At 53.2% G+C, this 18,144-nt stretch overlaps 1 protein-coding gene across 5 annotated transcripts in view; it reads right to left on the bottom strand.

The window, feature by feature from the left end:
* LOC140384409 (uncharacterized) overlaps positions 1-5,246 on the bottom strand; it is a 149,325-nt gene extending 144,079 nt beyond the window's left edge. For 2 of the 5 annotated variants that reach the window (XM_072466084.1, XM_072466088.1), the window contains exon 1: positions 5,128-5,161. In XM_072466084.1, coding sequence (XP_072322185.1) covers positions 5,128-5,146 — 19 coding nt within the window. In that variant the 5' untranslated portion in view covers positions 5,147-5,161. Of the gene's footprint in view, positions 1-4,948; positions 5,168-5,221 lie in introns of those variants that run through there. The other 3 variants (XM_072466085.1, XM_072466086.1, XM_072466087.1) reach the window with 3 other exon arrangements.
* Positions 5,247-18,144: the final 12,898 nt, after the last annotated feature.

Here is an 18,144-nt window from a genome sequence, read left to right as displayed (position 1 = left end):
GTGCCCGGGACAGAGAGATCGCATGGAAGAGAGAGAGAGAGAGATCGTGCCCGGGACAGAGAGAGAGATTGCGCGCGGGAGAGAGATCGCGCGCGGGAGAGAGAGAGATCGTGCCCGGGACAGAGAGAGATCGCATGGGAGAGAGAGAGAGATCGCGCGCGGGAGAGAGAGAGATCGCGCGCGGGAGAGAGAGAGATCGTGCCCGGGACAGAGAGAGATAGATCGCATGGGAGCGAGAGAGATCGTGCCCGGGACAGAGAGAGAGAGATTGTGCCTGGGAGAGAGAGAGAGAGTTCGCGCGCGGGAGAGAGAGAGAGAGATCGCATGGGAGAGAGAGAGATCGCGCGCGGGAGAGAGAGAGAGAGATCGTGCCCGGGACAGAGAGAGATCACGCGCGGGAGAGAGAGATTGCGAGAGAGAGAGAGAGAGATCGCATGGGAGCGAGAGAGAGATCGTGCGCGGGAAAGAGAGAGAGATCGCGCGCGGGAAAGAGAGAGAGATCGCGCGCGGGAGAGAGAGATTGCGAGAGAGAGAGAGAGAGATCGCATGGGAGAGAGAGAGATCATGCCCGGGACAGAGAGAGAGAGATCGTGCCCGGGAGAGAGAGAGAGAGTTTGCGCGCGGGAGAGAGAGAGAGAGATCGTGCCCGGGACAGAGAGAGAGAGATCGTGCCCGGGAGAGAGAGAGAGAGATCGCATGGGAGAGAGAGAGATCGCATGGGAGAGAGAGAGATCGTGCCCGGGACAGAGAGATCGCATGGAAGAGAGAGAGAGAGAGATCGTGCCCGGGACAGAGAGAGAGAGATCGTGCCCGGGACAGAGAGAGAGAGATCGCGCGCGGGAGAGAGAGAGATCGTGCCCGGGACAGAGAGAGAGAGATCGCATGGGAGCGAGAGAGATCGTGCCCGGGACAGAGAGAGAGAGATCGTGCCCGGGAGAGAGAGAGAGAGTTCGCGCGCGGGAGAGAGAGAGAGAGAGATCGCATGGGAGAGAGAGAGATCGCGCGCGGGAGAGAGAGAGAGAGATCGTGCCCGGGACAGAGAGAGAGAGATCACGCGCGGGAGAGAGAGATTGCGAGAGAGAGAGAGAGATCGCATGGGAGCGAGAGAGAGATTGCGCGCGGGAAAGAGAGAGAGATCGCGCGCGGGAAAGAGAGAGAGATCGCGCGCGGGAGAGAGAGATTGCGAGAGAGAGAGAGAGATCGCATGGGAGAGAGAGAGATCATGCCCGGGACAGAGAGAGAGAGATCGCATGGGAGAGAGAGAGAGATCGTGCCCGGGAGAGAGAGAGATCGTGCCCGGGAGAGAGAGAGAGAGATCGCGCGCGGGAGAGAGAGAGAGAGATCATGCCCGGGACAGAGAGAGAGAGATCGCATGGAAGAGAGAGAGAGATCGCGCGCGGGAGAGCGAGATCGTGCCCACGACAGAGAGAGAGATCGCGCGCGGGAGAGAGAGAGATCGCGCGCGGGAGAGAGAGAGATCGTGCCCGGGACAGAGAGAGAGAGATCGCATGGGAGCGAGAGAGATCGTGCCCGGGACAGAGAGAGAGAGATCGTGCCCGGGAGAGAGAGAGAGAGTTCGCGCGCGGGAGAGAGAGAGAGAGATCGCATGGGAGAGAGAGAGATCGCGCGCGGGAGAGAGAGAGAGAGATCGTGCCCGGGACAGAGAGAGAGAGATCACGCGCGGGAGAGAGAGATTGCGAGAGAGAGAGAGAGATCGCATGGGAGCGAGAGAGAGATTGCGCGCGGGAAAGAGAGAGAGATCGCGCGCGGGAGAGAGAGATTGCGAGAGAGAGAGTGAGATCGCATGGGAGAGAGAGAGATCATGCCCGGGACAGAGAGAGAGAGATCGTGCCCGGGAGAGAGAGAGTTTGCGCGCGGGAGAGAGAGAGAGAGATCGTGCCCGGGACAGAGAGAGAGAGATCGTGCCCGGGAGAGAGAGAGAGAGATCGCATGGGAGAGAGAGAGATCGCATGGGAGAGAGAGAGATCGTGCCCGGGACAGAGAGATCGCATGGAAGAGAGAGAGAGAGAGATTGTGCCCGGGACAGAGAGAGAGAGATCGTGCCCGGGACAGAGAGAGAGAGATCGCATGGGAGAGAGAGAGAGATCGTGCCCGGGAGAGAGAGAGATCGCATGGAAGAGAGAGAGAGAGAGATCGTGCCCGGGAGAGAGAGAGAGAGTTCACGCGCGGGAGAGAGAGAGAGAGATCGCATGGGAGAGAGAGAGATCGCGCGCGGGAGAGAGAGAGAGAGATCGTGCCCGGGACAGAGAGATTGCGAGAGAGAGAGAGATCGCATGGGAGAGAGAGAGATCGCATGGGAGAGAGAGAGATCGTGCCCGGGACAGAGAGATCGCATGGAAGAGAGAGAGAGAGAGATCGTGCCCGGGACAGAGAGAGAGAGATCGCATGGAAGAGAGAGAGAGAGAGATCGTGCCCGGGACAGAGAGAGAGAGATCGCATGGAAGAGAGAGAGAGAGAGATCGTGCCCGGGAGAGAGAGAGATCGCATGGAAGAGAGAGAGAGAGAGATCGCGCGCGGGAGAGAGAGAGAGAGATCGCATGGAAGAGAGAGAGAGAGGGATCGTGCCCGGGAGAGAGAGAGAGAGATCGCATGGAAGAGAGAGAGAGAGAGATCGTGCCCGGGAGAGAGAGAGATCGCATGGAAGAGAGAGAGAGAGAGATCGTGCCCGGGAGAGAGAGAGAGAGATCGCATGGAAGAGAGAGAGAGAGAGATCGCATGGAAGAGAGAGAGAGAGAGATCGTGCCCGGGAGAGAGAGAGAGAGATCGCGCCCGGGACAGAGAGAGAGAGTTCGCATGGGAGAGAGAGAGAGATCGCGCGCGGGAGAGAGAGAGAGAGATCGTGCCCGGGAGAGAGAGAGATCGCATGGAAGAGAGAGAGAGAGAGATCGTGCCCGGGAGAGAGAGAGAGAGATCGCATGGAAGAGAGAGAGAGAGAGATCGCATGGAAGAGAGAGAGAGAGAGATCGTGCCCGGGAGAGAGAGAGAGAGATCGCGCCCGGGACAGAGAGAGAGAGATCGCATGGGAGAGAGAGAGAGATCGTGCCCGAAAGAGAGAGAGAGATCGCATGGAAGAGAGAGAGAGAGAGATCGCGCGCGGGAGAGAGAGAGAGAGATCGTGCCCGGGAGAGAGAGAGAGAGATCGTGCCCGGGACAGAGAGAGAGAGATCGCGCCCGGGACAGAGAGAGATCGCGCGCGGGAGAGAGAGAGAGAGATCGCATGGAAGAGAGAGAGAGAGAGATCGCGCGCGGAAGAGAGAGAGAGAGTTTGCGCCCGGGAGAGAGAGAGAGAGATCGTGCCCGGGACAGAGAGAGAGAGATCGCGCCCGGGACAGAGAGAGATCGCATGGAAGAGAGAGAGAGAGAGATCGTGCCCGGGAGAGAGAGAGATCGCATGGAAGAGAGAGAGAGAGAGAGATCGCGCGCGGGAGAGAGAGAGAGAGATCGTGCCCGGGACAGAGAGAGAGAGAGAGAGAGATCGTGCCCGGGAGAGAGAGAGAGAGATCGCGCGCGGGAGAGAGAGAGAGAGATCGTGCCCGGGACAGAGAGAGAGAGATCGCATGGAAGAGAGAGAGAGAGATCGTGCCCGGGAGAGAGAGAGATCGCATGGAAGAGAGAGAGAGAGATCGCGCCCGGGACAGAGAGAGAGAGAGAGAGATCGTGCCCGGGAGAGAGAGAGAGAGATCGCATGGGAGAGAGAGAGATCGCGCGCGGGAGAGAGAGAGAGAGATCGCGCGCGGGAGAGAGAGAGAGAGATCGCATGGGAGAGAGAGAGAGAGATCGTGCGCGGGACAGAGAGAGAGAGATCGCATGGGAGAGAGAGAGAGAGATCGTGCGCGGGAGAGAGAGAGAGAGAGATCGTGCGCGGGAGAGAGAGAGAGAGAGAGATCGCATGGAAGAGAGAGAGAGAGAGATCGTGCGCGGGAGAGAGAGAGAGAGATCGCGCCCGGGACAGAGAGAGAGAGATCGCATGGGAGAGAGAGAGAGAGATCGTGCGCGGGAGAGAGATCGCATGGGAGAGAGAGAGAGAGAGATCGCGCGCGGGAGAGAGAGAGAGAGATCGCGCGCGGGAGAGAGAGATTGCGAGAGAGAGAGAGAGAGATCGCGCGCGGGAGAGAGAGAGAGAGATCGTGCCCGGGACAGAGAGAGAGAGATCGCATGGGAGAGAGAGAGAGATCGCGCGCGGGAGAGAGAGAGAGAGATCGTGCCCGGGAAAGAGAGAGAGATCGCATGGAAGAGAGAGAGAGAGAGATCGTGCCCGGGAGAGAGAGAGAGAGATCGTGCCCGGGACAGAGAGAGAGAGATCGCATGGGAGAGAGAGAGAGATCGCGCGCGGGAGAGAGAGAGAGAGATCGCGCGCGGGAGAGAGAGAGAGAGATCGTGCCCGGGAAAGAGAGAGAGATCGCATGGAAGAGAGAGAGAGAGAGATCGCGCGCGGGAGAGAGAGAGAGAGATCGTGCCCGGGACAGAGAGAGAGAGATCGCATGGGAGAGAGAGAGAGATCGCGCGCGGGAGAGAGAGAGAGAGATCGCGCGCGGGAGAGAGAGAGAGAGATCGCGCGCGGGAGAGAGAGAGAGATCGCGCGCGGGAGAGAGAGAGAGAGATCGTGCCCGGGAAAGAGAGAGAGATCGCATGGAAGAGAGAGAGAGAGAGATCGTGCCCGGGAGAGAGAGAGAGAGATCGCATGGAAGAGAGAGAGAGAGAGATCGCATGGAAGAGAGAGAGAGAGAGATCGCGCGCGGGAGAGAGAGAGAGAGATCGCGCCCGGGAGAGAGAGATTGCGAGAGAGATCGAGAAGCTCCTACCTCCTGGTGCTTCTCTCCCGATGTGTTCAGCTCACTCCTCTCCACTCTCGAATACATCAACAATCATCGCTATAACAATGACTGACAATTCAATTTAGTTTGAAAAAATAATCACCAGGACTTACTCACTAGTCAGCTGCACTCTTTATAAACGTCACAGCTCCCCTCACACTCTTTGAGGAAATGTCGGAAATGAAAGGGGCACCTTGCTCTGTTAGTCACAAAACCCGCACTTTAGCACTCTAACACTCAGCCGGAAGCCAGCACTGTAAAATGACCCGGCTTTACACTGTCAGACTCGAACCTCTGAAAAGTGGCTTCATCCAGTTCTCTGATTAACAAGTTGCACTGCGAGCAGAGCCTGAGGGAACTGTGTTGAAAGCTGGTTTAAAACTCACATTCTTCCATCCCAAACAGCAATTTTTAAGTGAATTTGCTGAATAAAAGGAAGACTAGACTTTAGATAAATATTAACCCTTAATTAACCCTTAATTTCCCTCAGTTGGGATTCTGGTTGGCCTTCGGTGGTGCTGTTGATCTCCAGCCGAGCAGGAGTCTCCAGTGGGCGATCAGAGAGGCAAAGGCTAGGGTGTTAACCTGTCTGCCCCCCTCCCCATAAAGAGTGCTGGCTGTTCCGGTATCCCAAAGACCACCACTAGTGGGCATGGCTCCACTCTCACCTCCACAACCTTGGATATGGCCTCAAAAAAGACGGTCCAGTAGCCGACAAGTTTGGGACAGGACTGGCACATGTGGGTGTGGTTGGCCGGGCCTCCCTGGTACCTTTCACATTTGTTATTCATTTCCGGGAAGAACCCACTCACACGTGTTCTTGTCAAGTGCGCCATGTGCACCAAGGAGATGGAGTTTCCATTCTGCCGAGGAGGATTGAGACGTAGGGGAGCAGGCCATCCGCATAAAGTCAGACTCTGCGCTCCCTGTCTCCCCTCTGGATGCTTCTCCACCTATTCACTGATTTGAGTGAGATGGCCTGTGGCTCAATTGTCAGGGCAACGAGTAGCGGTGACAACGGGCATCCCTGCCTCGTGCTTCTGTGTAGGTGGAAGTATTCAGAGCTGGTGGGGTTTGTCCGTAAGCTCGCCATGGGAGCACTGTACAGTAGTTTTACCCACGAGATGAACCCTGGTCCAAATCCAAACCGTTCCATGACCTCCATAAGGTACCTCTATTCGGCTCTGTCGAAGGCCTTTTCTACATCTAGGAACATGATCACTTCTGGTGTCACCTCACCAGATGGGGGACATGTCACGTTCAGCAGGCGCCTGATGTTCGCCGTTAGCTGTCTGCCTTTCACAAAGCCCGTCTGATCTTCGGTGACCACCTCTAAGATGCAACCCTCCAGTCATATCACCAGGTCCTTCGCCAGGACTTTGGCGTCAGTGTTTAAGAGTGAGATGGGTCTGTATGATCCGCACTCTGTCGGGTCTTTGTCCTTTTTAGGGATCAGTAATATCGAGGTCAGTGCCAGTGTGGGTGGCAGGGTCCCTCTCGATAGCGAGTCATTGAACATCTCCCGCAGGTACTCTCACCTCCACAACCTTGGATATGGTCTCAAAAAATACGGTCCAGTACCCCACAAGTTTGGGACAGTGTGGTAAACCACTGTATTGTATCATACCTGCTGTATGTAACATGCCTGGGCTTGCCCCTGCTGGCTCCGCCTGTGGCTCCTCCCCTCGGGCTCGGGTATAAAGGTGGCCAACCTCCGGCCCTGCCGTCAGCCTGGGGCCGGCTGCCAGCAGGTATCGTTAAGCCAATTAAAGCCAGTTTCACTTTCAACTCATCCTCTGTCATTATTGATGGTACATCAATTTAATTAGCTTAAAGTTTTAGGATGGACCAGTCACTCAAACCTGATCGCCTGGAGCTTGACCCCCAAGCAGCCGACGCCACTACCACGTTCGAACACTGGCTACGCTGCTTCGAATCCTACATTGAATCCTCCGTCATCGCCATCACTGAGACCCACAAGCTGCGAATTCTCAACTCCCGGGTGAGCCCGCAAGTATACCTTATTATCAGGGACGCTGCCTCGTACGCGGATGCGATAACGCTTTTGAAAGGACAGTATGGCAGGAAAGTCAACGAGGTGTACGCTAGGCATCTCCCTGCCACGAGGCGACAGAGCCCCGGAGAATCGCAAGCTGAATTTTTGTGCGCATTGCGGGTACTCGGCCGGAACTCCAATTGTAAGGCGGTATCGGTTGTCGAGCACACAGAGTTATTGTTCCGGGACGCCTATGTCGCAGGCATAACGTCAAATTACACCCGCCTGCGCCTACTAGAAAGGGGTACACTCGACCTCCAAGAGACAGTACAGCTTTCCGACTCGTTAGAAGTGGCCTTCCACAACATGGATGCCTACATCTCCGACGACCGCAGCACCCTTGTGGAAGTCGTGGGCGCCGCCATCACCCGACCGGGGGCTCCGCAAGCCTGTGCCATGCAGCAATCCGCCAATTCCGGAGCTCCAAAGTGCTACTTCTGTGGCCAAGGTAAGCACCTCAGACAACGCTGCCCAGCGAAGAGCGCGACCTGCAACGGGTGCAGAAAGGGCCATTTCGCTAAAGTCTGCCAAACGCGTCCTGTTTTTAAACCCAGCAGCCCTGTGTGTAGCCCATGGAGACCGCCATCTTCACCGCCACTCACCACGTGTGACCACTGGGGGCCGCCATCTTCGAATCACCCCACCGACTCCCGGAACCTCTGCTCACCCGATCGTAAGCTGGCCTCTGCTACCCTCGATCAGCCCGCCCACCTTCTGCAGCTCGCCTCCATCACCCTCGACCAGTCTCGACCGCATCACCTCGCCAACTCCATGATGGCCGTCCGGATCAACGGCCACGAGACGACCTGCGTTTTCGACTCCGGGAGCACAGAGAGTTTTGTTCATCCAGATACGATACGGCGCTGCTCCCTCCCAATCTTAACCGCGGCCCAGAAAATCTCCCTGGCTTCCGAGTCGCATACCGTGGAAGTCCGTGGGTACTGTGTTGCAACCCTTACAGTACGGGGCGTTGAGTACAAAAACTCCAAACTCTACGCCCTCCTCCAACTCTACTCTGCCGTGCTATTGGGGCTCAATTTCCAGAGCCATCTCAAGAGTGTTACCTTGGAGTTCAGTGGACCCTGCCCCCACTCACCGTCTGTAGCCTCTCGACCATTAAGGTTGCCCCACCCCCACTCTTCGCTAACCTCACTCTGGACTGTAAGCCCGTCACCACTAGGAGCAGATGATACAGTGCTCGGGACAAAGCCTTTATCAGGTCGGAGGTCCAGCGACTCCTGCGGGAAGGGATCATAGAGGCCAGTACTAGCCCCTGGAGAGCCCAAGTGGTGGTCGTCAAGACTGGGGAGAAGCATCAGTTGGTCATCGACTACAGTCAGACTATCAGCCGGTACACGCAGCTCGATGCGTACCCCCTCCCCCGCATATCTGACATGGTCAATCAGATTGCGCAGTACCCAGTCTTCTCCACCTTTGATCTGAAGTCTGCGTACCACCAGCTCCCTATCCGCCCGGAGGACCGTCAATACACTGCCTTCGAGGCAGTTGGCTGCCTCTATCACTTCCTCAAGGTCCCCTTCGGCGTCACCAATGGGGTCTCGGTCTTCCAACGGGAAATGGACCGAATGGTTGACCAGTACGAGATGCGGGCCACGTTCCCGTATCTGGGTAATGTCACCACCTGCGGCCATGGCCAGCAGGACCATGACGCTAACCTCCAAAAATTCCTCCACACCGCCAAGCTCCTTAACCTCACGTACAATAAGGAGAAATGCGTTTTCCGCACAGCCCACCTAGCCATCCTTGGCTACGTTGTGGAAAACGGATTCCTAGGGCTCAACCCCGACAGCATGCGCCCCCTTCTAGAACTTTCCTTTCCCCACTGCCTCAAGGCCCTGAAGAGATGCCTGGGGTTCTTTTCCTACTATGCCTAGTGGGTCTCCAATTATGCAGACAAGGCCCACCCACGCATTAAATCCACCCTTTTTCCCCTGACGGCTGAGGCCCGCCTGGCCTTCAAACGCATCAAAGCAGATATTGCCAAGGCCGCAATGCACGCAGTAGACGAGTCCATCCCGTTCCAGGTGGAGAGCGATGCTTCCGACTTTGCCCTGGCCGCTACCCTCAACCAGGAGGGCAGGCCCGTGCCTTTCTTTTCCCGTACCCTCCAGAGCTCCAGAATTCGACACTCCTCCGTCGAAAAGGAAGCCCAAGCCATTGTGGAAGCTGTGCGACACTGGAGGCATTACCTGGCCGGCAGGCGATTCACTCTCCTCACTGACCAACGGTCAGTTGCCTTCATGTTTAACAATACACAGCGGGGCAAGATCAAGAATGACAAGGTCCTAAGGTGGGGGATCGAACTCGCCACCTATAATTATGATATCTTGTATCGACCTGGAAAGCTCAATGAGCCCCCAGGTGCCCTATCCCACGGTACATGTGCCAGCGCACAAGTAGATCGGCTTCGGGCCATCCACAATGACCTCTGTCACCCGGTTTTTCCACTTTATCAAAGCCCGTAACCTGCCTTACTCCATCGAGGGGGTCAGGACCATGACCAGGGACTGCCAGGTCTGCGCGGAGTGAAAACCACACTTCTATCGGCCAGACAGAGCACACCTGGTAAAGGCCTCCCGCCCCTTTGAGCGCCTCAGCGTCGATTTCAAAGGGCCCCTCCCCTCCATTGACCGTAACGTGCACTTCCTCAACATCATCGATGAGTACTCACGTTTCCCTTTCGCCATCCCATGCCTTGACATGACCTCTGCCACAGTCATCAAGGCCCTGCACGGCCTCTTCACCTTGTTCGGTTTCCCCAACTCCATCCATAGTGATCGGGGTTCCTCCTTCATGAGTGATGAGCTGCGTCAGTACCTGCTTACCAAGGGCATCGCCTCAAGCAGGACTACCAGCTACAAGCCCTGGGGAACGGACAGGTGGAGATGACGGTCTGGAAGGCCATCCTTCTTGCTCTACGGTCTAGAAGTCTCCCTGTCTCCAGCTGGCAGGAGGTCCTTCCTGATGCGCTCCACTCCATCCGGTCGTTCCTGTGTACCGCCACCAATGTGACCCCTCATGAGAGAATGTTTGTCTTCCCCAGGAAGTCTACCTCAGGGGTCTCGCTCCCGTCCTGGCTGACAGCCCCAGGGCCCGTCCTCCTCCGGAAGCATGCGAGAAGTCGAAAGGGTCCATCTCCTCCATGCTAACCCCAAATATGTCTACATGGCACACCATGACGGGCGGGAGGACACAGTCTCCCTTCAGGATTTGGCACCCGCAGGTTCCCCAGCGACCATCACCACTACCCCCGACCCAACACCTTCTCCCTCCATTGCTACCCATGGTGCACTAGGGCCATGGCATACTCTGCTAGTCCCAGTGCATGGCACGCCAGAGCCTCAGGGTCCATCGCCAGGCACTCATCTACTTGATGACGCAGAAGACGACACACTCCTGGACACGCAGGCCTCAACACTTCATCCGATACCAGTATCCACACCACAGCCGGGACTGCAGCAGTCACAGCAGAAAGCCAAAGCCCCCGACAGACTCGATATATAATTCAACTCGTCCACTTCTCCCCCGCCGGACTCCTTTTTTTAAACAGGGGGTGAATGTGGTAAACCACTGTTTTGTATTATACCTTCTCTATGTAACATGCCTGGGCTTGCCCCTGCTGGCTCCACCTGTGACCCCTCCCCTCGGGCTCGGGTATAAAGTTGGCCAACCTCCGGCCCTGCTGTCAATCTGGGGCCGGCTGCCAGCAGGTATCTTTAGGCTAATTAAAGCCACAGTTTCACTCTCAACCCGTCCCCTGTCATTATTGATGGTACATCAGACAGGACTGGCACATGTGGTTGTCCGGGCCTCCCTGGCACATTTCACATTTTTCCTTCACTTCCGGGAAGAACTCACTCATACGTGTTCTGGTCAAGTGCTCCCTGTGCACCGCCTTTAGCTGCGTTAGGCTCAGCCCTGTGCACAAGGAGGTGGAGTTTGTCCTATGCAGTGCTTTAATCCAGAGTCTCTCCCCCATCTCCATGTCCAGCTCTTCCTCCCACTTCTCCCATGTCTCATCCAGCAATGATGTGGAGATGCCGGCGTTGGACTGGGGTGAGCACAGTACAAAGTCTTACAACACCAGGTTAAAGTCCAACAGGTTTGTTTCGATGTCACTAGCTTTCGGAGCGCTGCTCCTTCCTCAGGTGAATGAAGAGGTCTGTTCCAGAAACACATATATAGACAAATTCAAAGATGCCAAACAATGCTTGGAATGCGAGCATTAGCAGGTGATTAAATCTTTACAGATCCAGAGATGGGGTAACCCCAGGTTAAAGAGGTGTGAATTGTACCAAGCCAAGCACAAGACAGCCCCGAACGTCACCCAAGCACAACGCAATGCCATCCGCCCTCTCAAGACCAACCGCAGCATCGTCATCAAACCAGCAGACAAAGGGGGGGCCACTGTCGTACTGAACAGAACGGACTACTGCAAAGAAGTATACCGACAACTGAACAACCAAGAACACTACAGACAGTTACCCGCAGATCCGATCAAGGAACACATCCGCCAACTTAACAGACTGATCAAGACCTTGGATCCAGATCTTCAGAGCATCCTACGTGCTCTCATCCCACGTACTCCCCGCATTGGAGATCTCTACTGCCTCCCGAAAATACATAAGGCCAACTCACCAGGCCACCCTATCGTTTCAGGCAATGGGACCCTGTGTGAGAACCTCTCTGGCTACATCGAGGGCATCTTGAAACCCATCGTACAAGGTACACCCAGCTTCTGTCGCGACACGACGGACTTCCTACAGAAACTCAGCACCCATGGACCAGTTGAACCAGGTACATTCCTCATCACAATGGACGTCTCGGCACTCTACACCAGCATCCCCCATGACGACGGCATTGCTGCAACAGCCTCAGTACTCAACACCGACAACTGCCAATCTCCAGACGCAATTCTGCAACTTATCCACTTCATTCTGGATCACAACGTCTTCACCTTCGACAACAAGTTCTTCATCCAGACGCACGGAACAGCCATGGGGACCAAATTCGCACCCCAATACGCCAACATCTTCATGCACAAGTTTGAACAGGACCTACTCACCGCACAGGACCTTCAACCGATGTTATACACCAGATACATCAATGACATTTTTTTCCTTTGGACCCACGGCGAAGAATCACTGAAACGACTACACGATGACATTAATAAGTTCCATCCAACCATCAGACTCACCATGGACTACTCTCCAAAATCAGTTGCATTCTTGGACACACTTGTCTCCATCAAGGACGGTCGCCTCAGCACTTCGCTTTACCGCAAACCCACGGATAACCTCATGATGCTCCACTTCTCCAGCTTCCACCCTAAACACATTAAAGAAGCCATCCCCTATGGACAAGCGCTCCGTATACACAGGATCTGCTCAGACGAGGAGGAGCGTAACAGACATCTACAGACGTTGAAAGATGCCCTCGTACGAACGGGATATGGCACTCGACTCATCGATCGACAGTTCCAATGCGCCACAGCAAAAAACCAGACCGACCTCCTCAGAAGACAAACATGGGACACATCCGACAGAATACCCTTCGTCGTCCAGTACTTCCCCGGAGCGGAGAAACTACGTCATCTTCTTCACAGTCTTCAACACGTCATTGATGACGATGAACATCTTGCCAAGGTCATCCCCACACCCCCACTACTTGCCTTCAAACAACCGCGCAACCTCAAACGAACCATTGTTTGCAGCAAACTACCCAGTCTTCAGAACAGTGACCTCGACACCACACAACCCTGTCATGGCAATCTCTGCAAGACGTGCCAGATCATCGACATGGATACCACTATTACACGTGAGAACACCACCCACCAGGTACGCGGTACATACTCGTGCGACTCGGCCAACGTTGTCTACCTCATACGCTGCAGGAAAGGATGTCCCGAAGCATGGTACATTGGCGAGACCATGCAGACGCTGCGACAACGAATGAACGGACATCGCGCAACAATCACCAGGCAGGAATGTTCCCTTCTAGTCGGGGAACACTTCAGCAGTCAAGGGCATTCAGCCTCTGATCTCCGGGTAAGCGTTCTCCAAGGCGGCCTTCAGGACCCGCGACAACGCAGAATCGCCGAGCAGAAACTTATAGCCAAGTTCCGCACACATGAGTGCAGCCTCAACCAGGACCTTGGATTCATGTCGCATTACATTCATCCCCCACCACCTGGCCTGCGAAATCCTACCAACTGTCCAGGCTTGGTACAATTCACACCTCTTTAACCTGGGGTTACCCCATCTCTGGATCTGTAAAGATTTAATCACCTGCTAATGCTCGCATTCCAAGCATTGTTTGGCATCTTTGAATTTGTCTATATATGTGTTTCTGGAACAGACCTCTTCATTCACCTGAGGAAGGAGCAGCGCTCCGAAAGCTAGTGACATCGAAACAAACCTATTGGACTTTAACCTGGTGTTGTAAGACTTCGTACTGTGCTCATCCAGCAATGACCAGTACATATCCACACATGTCAGCGCAGCTACCGTCCCCTACTACTCCCACGGTCAGAGGTCTCTCCAGTAGGGAGCCATGGTAGCACAGTTGTTAGCACTGTTGCTTCACAGCTCCAGATGCTAAATTGCCTCTTAGTGTCCAAAAAAGGTTAGGTCCCAGGTTCGATTCCCGGCTTGGGTCACTGCCTGTGCGGAGTCTGCACGTTCTCCTCGTGTCTGCGTGGGTATCTTCCGGGTGCTCCGTTTTCTTCCCATAGTCGAAAGGTGTGCAGGTTAGGTGGATGGGCAATGCTAAATTGCCTCTTCGTGTCCAAAAAAGGTTAGATGGGGTTACTGGGTTATGGTGGAGGTGTGGGCTTAAGTAGAGGGCTCTTTCCAAGGGCCGGTGCAGACTCAATAGGCCGAATGGCCTCCTTCAGCATTGTAAATTCTGTGATTCTAGTGAGTGTCCTGTTTGCTGGGGGAATGTTGCTGTTCCTTATTTGCATGGACCGTAGCTCATTCCTTTTCGGGAACTGGAGCTTCTCCATCAGTTCACCCAGGGCAGCACGGTAGCACAGTGGTTAGCACTGTGGCTTCACAGCACCAGGGTCAGGTAATGTGAGTACTGGGTGGGGGGCCTGGACAGTGGGGGGTTTCGGAGGGGCTATAAGTTTGTAAGGGGGTAACTAAACCCCTCACCCCCTCCATCCTGCCATGTATGGTGTTTTTGTTCTTTTGGGGAGGGGTGACCTGTGGTATTGGATGTGTCTTTGTTTTTGTGGGGAGGGGGCATATGGTGGGGTCTGTAAGGAGAGGTGGGCACAGCCCAAGGAGGGAATGGTGGGGTGGGGAGAGTGGAGGGGTATGTAGGAGAGGCCTTCAGGCGAGAGCTATCACGCTGGCAGGTAATGCTGGTGAACGGAATAGAGATGAGGGAAGTGGCCGCGGGGGGTGGCCAGGTGGGGGGGGGGGGGGGAACACGACGTGTCAGAGTTGGAGACTGAGCTTGGCCATGGGTGCCATCTTGGATGGGCCCCGCTCAGGGTGATATTAAAGGAGGTAGAACCAGAAAGGGATGATGGCAGACGGTAGAGGGGAATGGATGGACTGGTTAAGAGGTCTCAGGTCTTCGCGCACCTGAGGAGTTTGAAGGCGAGGGTGGACTTTCTGCTGGAGATGCACCACCAGGTGAAGCATCAGGTCAGGCTGAGGAAGCGATGGGTGGGACAATTATTTCACTCACCAGTCGATTATGAGAGGAGATTTCAACTGTGGGTTGGAACCGAGTGTGGACAGGTCGAGCCCCAAGTCAATGGGAAGGCTGAGGATTGCAAAGGAATTGGGAGGCAGATAGGGGAAATTTTTTGGATGGCTTGGAGTTTCTGAAGCTGGACGAAGAGTGGAGAGAAGACAAGCGCTGGAAGAGCCGTGGGGGTGAGGGAGATGATGGATGGTATAAGGGGGAATGAAGTAGGGTAAAGGTCCGGGGCCAGAGCTTCGCACCACCTTAGTTGAGGATGTTAAATGGAGTGCTGGAAAAGGGGAGACACAGGCGTCAATTATGTTAATCCCAACGAAGGAGAAGGGCCTGCTGTAGTGTGGGTCATACAGGCCCATTTCACTGTTAAACACGGATGGGAAAGTACTGGCCAAGTTAGTGGCGGGGAGGATAGAGGTTTGGTCGCTGAGGACCAACCAGGTTTTGTAAAGGGCAGGCAGCTATCCAGTAACATCAGGATACGGTTAATGTGATTATGACCCCGTCGGTGGGGAGGGTACGGGAGGAAGTGGTCTTTATGGATATGTTGAAGGCGTTCGATCGGGAGGAGTGGAGGTACCTGTTCGAGATTCTGAGAAGGTTCGGGTTTGGCCCAAAGTTTGTGGCGAGTGTACGGACAATGAGATGAGATCACAGAGATTTGGGTTACACAGGGGAACGAGGCAGGGGTGTCTGCTGTCACCGCTGTTCTTCGCGCTGGCGATAGAGCCCTTTGGAACAGCCTTTAGGGGGCCAGTGGAGTAGCAGGGGATTGTGATGGGGGAGTAGGGAACACCAAGTGTTGCTGTATGTGGATGGTCTGTTGCTGTTTGAGTCAGATCTGTCAGAGAATCATAGAATTTACAGTGCAGAAGGAGGCCATTCAGCCCATTGAGTCTGCACCAACCCTTGGAAAGAGCACCCCAGTTAAGCCCCACACCTCCACCCTATCCCCCTTTATCCCCATAACAGACAAACAGGATTTTGAATAAGCCAAAAACAATAGCTCACACCCTCATTGAAAGTAACTATCTTAGTAAGGATCTGGAAAAGAATGGATGAGGTTCAGTTGAATTTGGTGATAATTCTAGGTGTGAAAATTTGCTAATACCAGGTAAATTAATGGATAGTCAGAGGCTTTTCCCCAGGGTAGAGGGGTCAATTACTAGGGGGCATAGGTTTAAGGTGAGAGGGGCAAGGTTTAGAGTAGATGTACGAGGCAAGTTTTTTACGCAGAGGGTAGTGGGTGCCTGGAACTCGCTACCGGAGGAGGTAGTGGAAGCAGGGACGATAGGGACATTTAAGGGGCATCTTGACAAATATATGAATAGGATGGGAATAGAAGGATACGGACCCAGGAAGTGTAGAAGATTGTAGTTTAGTCGGGCAGCATGGTCGGCACGGGCTTGGAGGGCCGAAGGGCCTGTTCCTGTGCTGTACATTTCTTTGTTCTTTGTTCTTTTGTTCTAAAGAAAACTGGAGACTATCAGTCTACGAGAAACATAATTCAAAGCCAAAATCAAAGTCAAAATTGAGCTGAGGACACAATTGGAAAATAAAACTATAGAAATGACAGGAATTAAAAGTAACACTTCTTGAAGTCAAAGCATTTTGAACATCACAAAGGAAACAATGTGATCAGATCTATGAGATGAAGTCATGTCAAAATGAATACTTAGTTGGATTAAAAGGTTTCGATCAAAGATACTTTTTACTATCAAAGAAAACAAGAGTTACTTTACAATAACGTCATAAAAACTTAACTGTTAGAAAGAGAATATAAACCCGAAGAAAGGGGACAGCAGGCAGAACCAGAACCAGAAGCAGAACTCAGAGAGAGAGAGAGGGGGGAGAAGCAGAGTCAGATTACACTCAGCTCGGTCATGGGAAATGGACAGGACATAGTAGCCGAGCTAAAATAGCTAATACATCTAAGGAAGACTAGAATTTAAAGAGTAGGCAGATTCTGCTCAGAGTCAGCTCAGAGACAGCCGGCAGAGCCAGCTCTCATATCTCGGTACATGAGAAAGATAGGACACAGCAACTGAGTTAACCAGCGAATACACTAAAGAAGACCAGACTTTAAAGAAGATTGATTGTGTCAAGTTGGGCCTGAAGGTCCCTTCAACCAACCAGAAGGATCCAGAAGCGAGATCTTTTTACTTTTCTGTAAAGACAGTGATTGCGTCTTTTAAAAAGAGGAAAAAATATATAATAATAAAATAACTTAAAAGTTTTAACCTGAAACAGTGGTTATTAGTCTACTTTACTTACTTAGCAATGCGGGACCCAGGATCGATGCTACCATGTGGTAAGTAGGTGAAATCTTCGGTGAAGGTATGGGTTATACCGGGGCTAACCTGAAAATATAGTTTGACCTGAATAGCACCCACTGAAGCCTGTATCGGAGTCGGGGAGTGAGAATCCCTGATCACCATTTAGAATGTCGTCCCTTTTTGGTATAGGGGGACTTCTAAGAATAGTGGTGAGTTTTCAAAAACATGGCGCCCAACGTTTTTATTAAAACCGTGTTAATTACGCCTAGCGGGTTGCTTTATTTTCTACATGGCAGCCGTCGTGTTAACACTGTGTTAATTATGCCCAGCCGGTTGTTTTGCTTTCTCCATGGCATCCAGCGTGGAGACCTAGAATATTAGAAGTTTCGTGGTAAAGCGAGGCTAGAATATTAGAAGTTTCTAGTTGAGCAGAATCGGGGCTAGTGTGGGGGCTAGAATATTAGAAGTTTCTAGTTCCCAAGAAACGGTTGGAATATTAGAAGTTTCTAACCAGCACAAAGGCTAGGATATTAGAAGTTTCTGGTCTATGTGTGAGTCAGACTTTACCTGCCGAGTTTAGTCTGGAAAGTCATGTGTGATTGACTTTTGTAAGGATATTCTGTGGATCGAGGGGACATAAAACTCAGGTTGGGTGTGTAAAATCAGCAGACTAGAAGATGCTGACCCTGAGAAAAAGTCTGCAAGACATCTTGGTGACAGCACTAAAAGTCTTGCATCCATTACTGGTAAAAGGAGGCCAAAAAATAAATCATCCTTAGAGTAAGGCAGATTGTGAGGTTAAAGCCTAGAGAAATGGGGGTCGCCTAGAATCTTTAGAGACCAATAACCAATCGACCTTTAACTAAAACAGGAAGATAGTGCCTTAGTTAGCCTTGGATGGGGCCCAGAAAGGGTACTTATCCTTAATTTCAGATTGCAACTGAAAGGGACAACCAGGAACAGAACTTAGAATTCCGAAAAATGGCAATTAGAATAATCCTCTTGCTCTGAAACACGGTCAAGAGAGTTGAAGCAATGAGACAAGAGTGGAAAAGAAATTAACAGAGGCAAAAAACTCCTGCATAAGTGAAACTTTATCAGCATGGAGGGGTCTCGATTTTTGTTCAAAGTAACTAAAACCCCACTGAATAGAGGTCCAAGATCTCAGTGGATAAACGTGTGTGCGTGTTTAATAAGGATTTGTGAAATCCTACAAAGTAGAGATCCAAGATCTGAGTGG

This window comes from Scyliorhinus torazame, chromosome 10, assembly GCF_047496885.1.
Source record: "Scyliorhinus torazame isolate Kashiwa2021f chromosome 10, sScyTor2.1, whole genome shotgun sequence".
Lineage (NCBI taxonomy): Eukaryota > Metazoa > Chordata > Chondrichthyes > Carcharhiniformes > Scyliorhinidae > Scyliorhinus > Scyliorhinus torazame.
The sequence above is the reverse complement of the archived record's forward strand: the minus strand, read 5'-3'. Positions and strand labels throughout refer to the sequence as shown.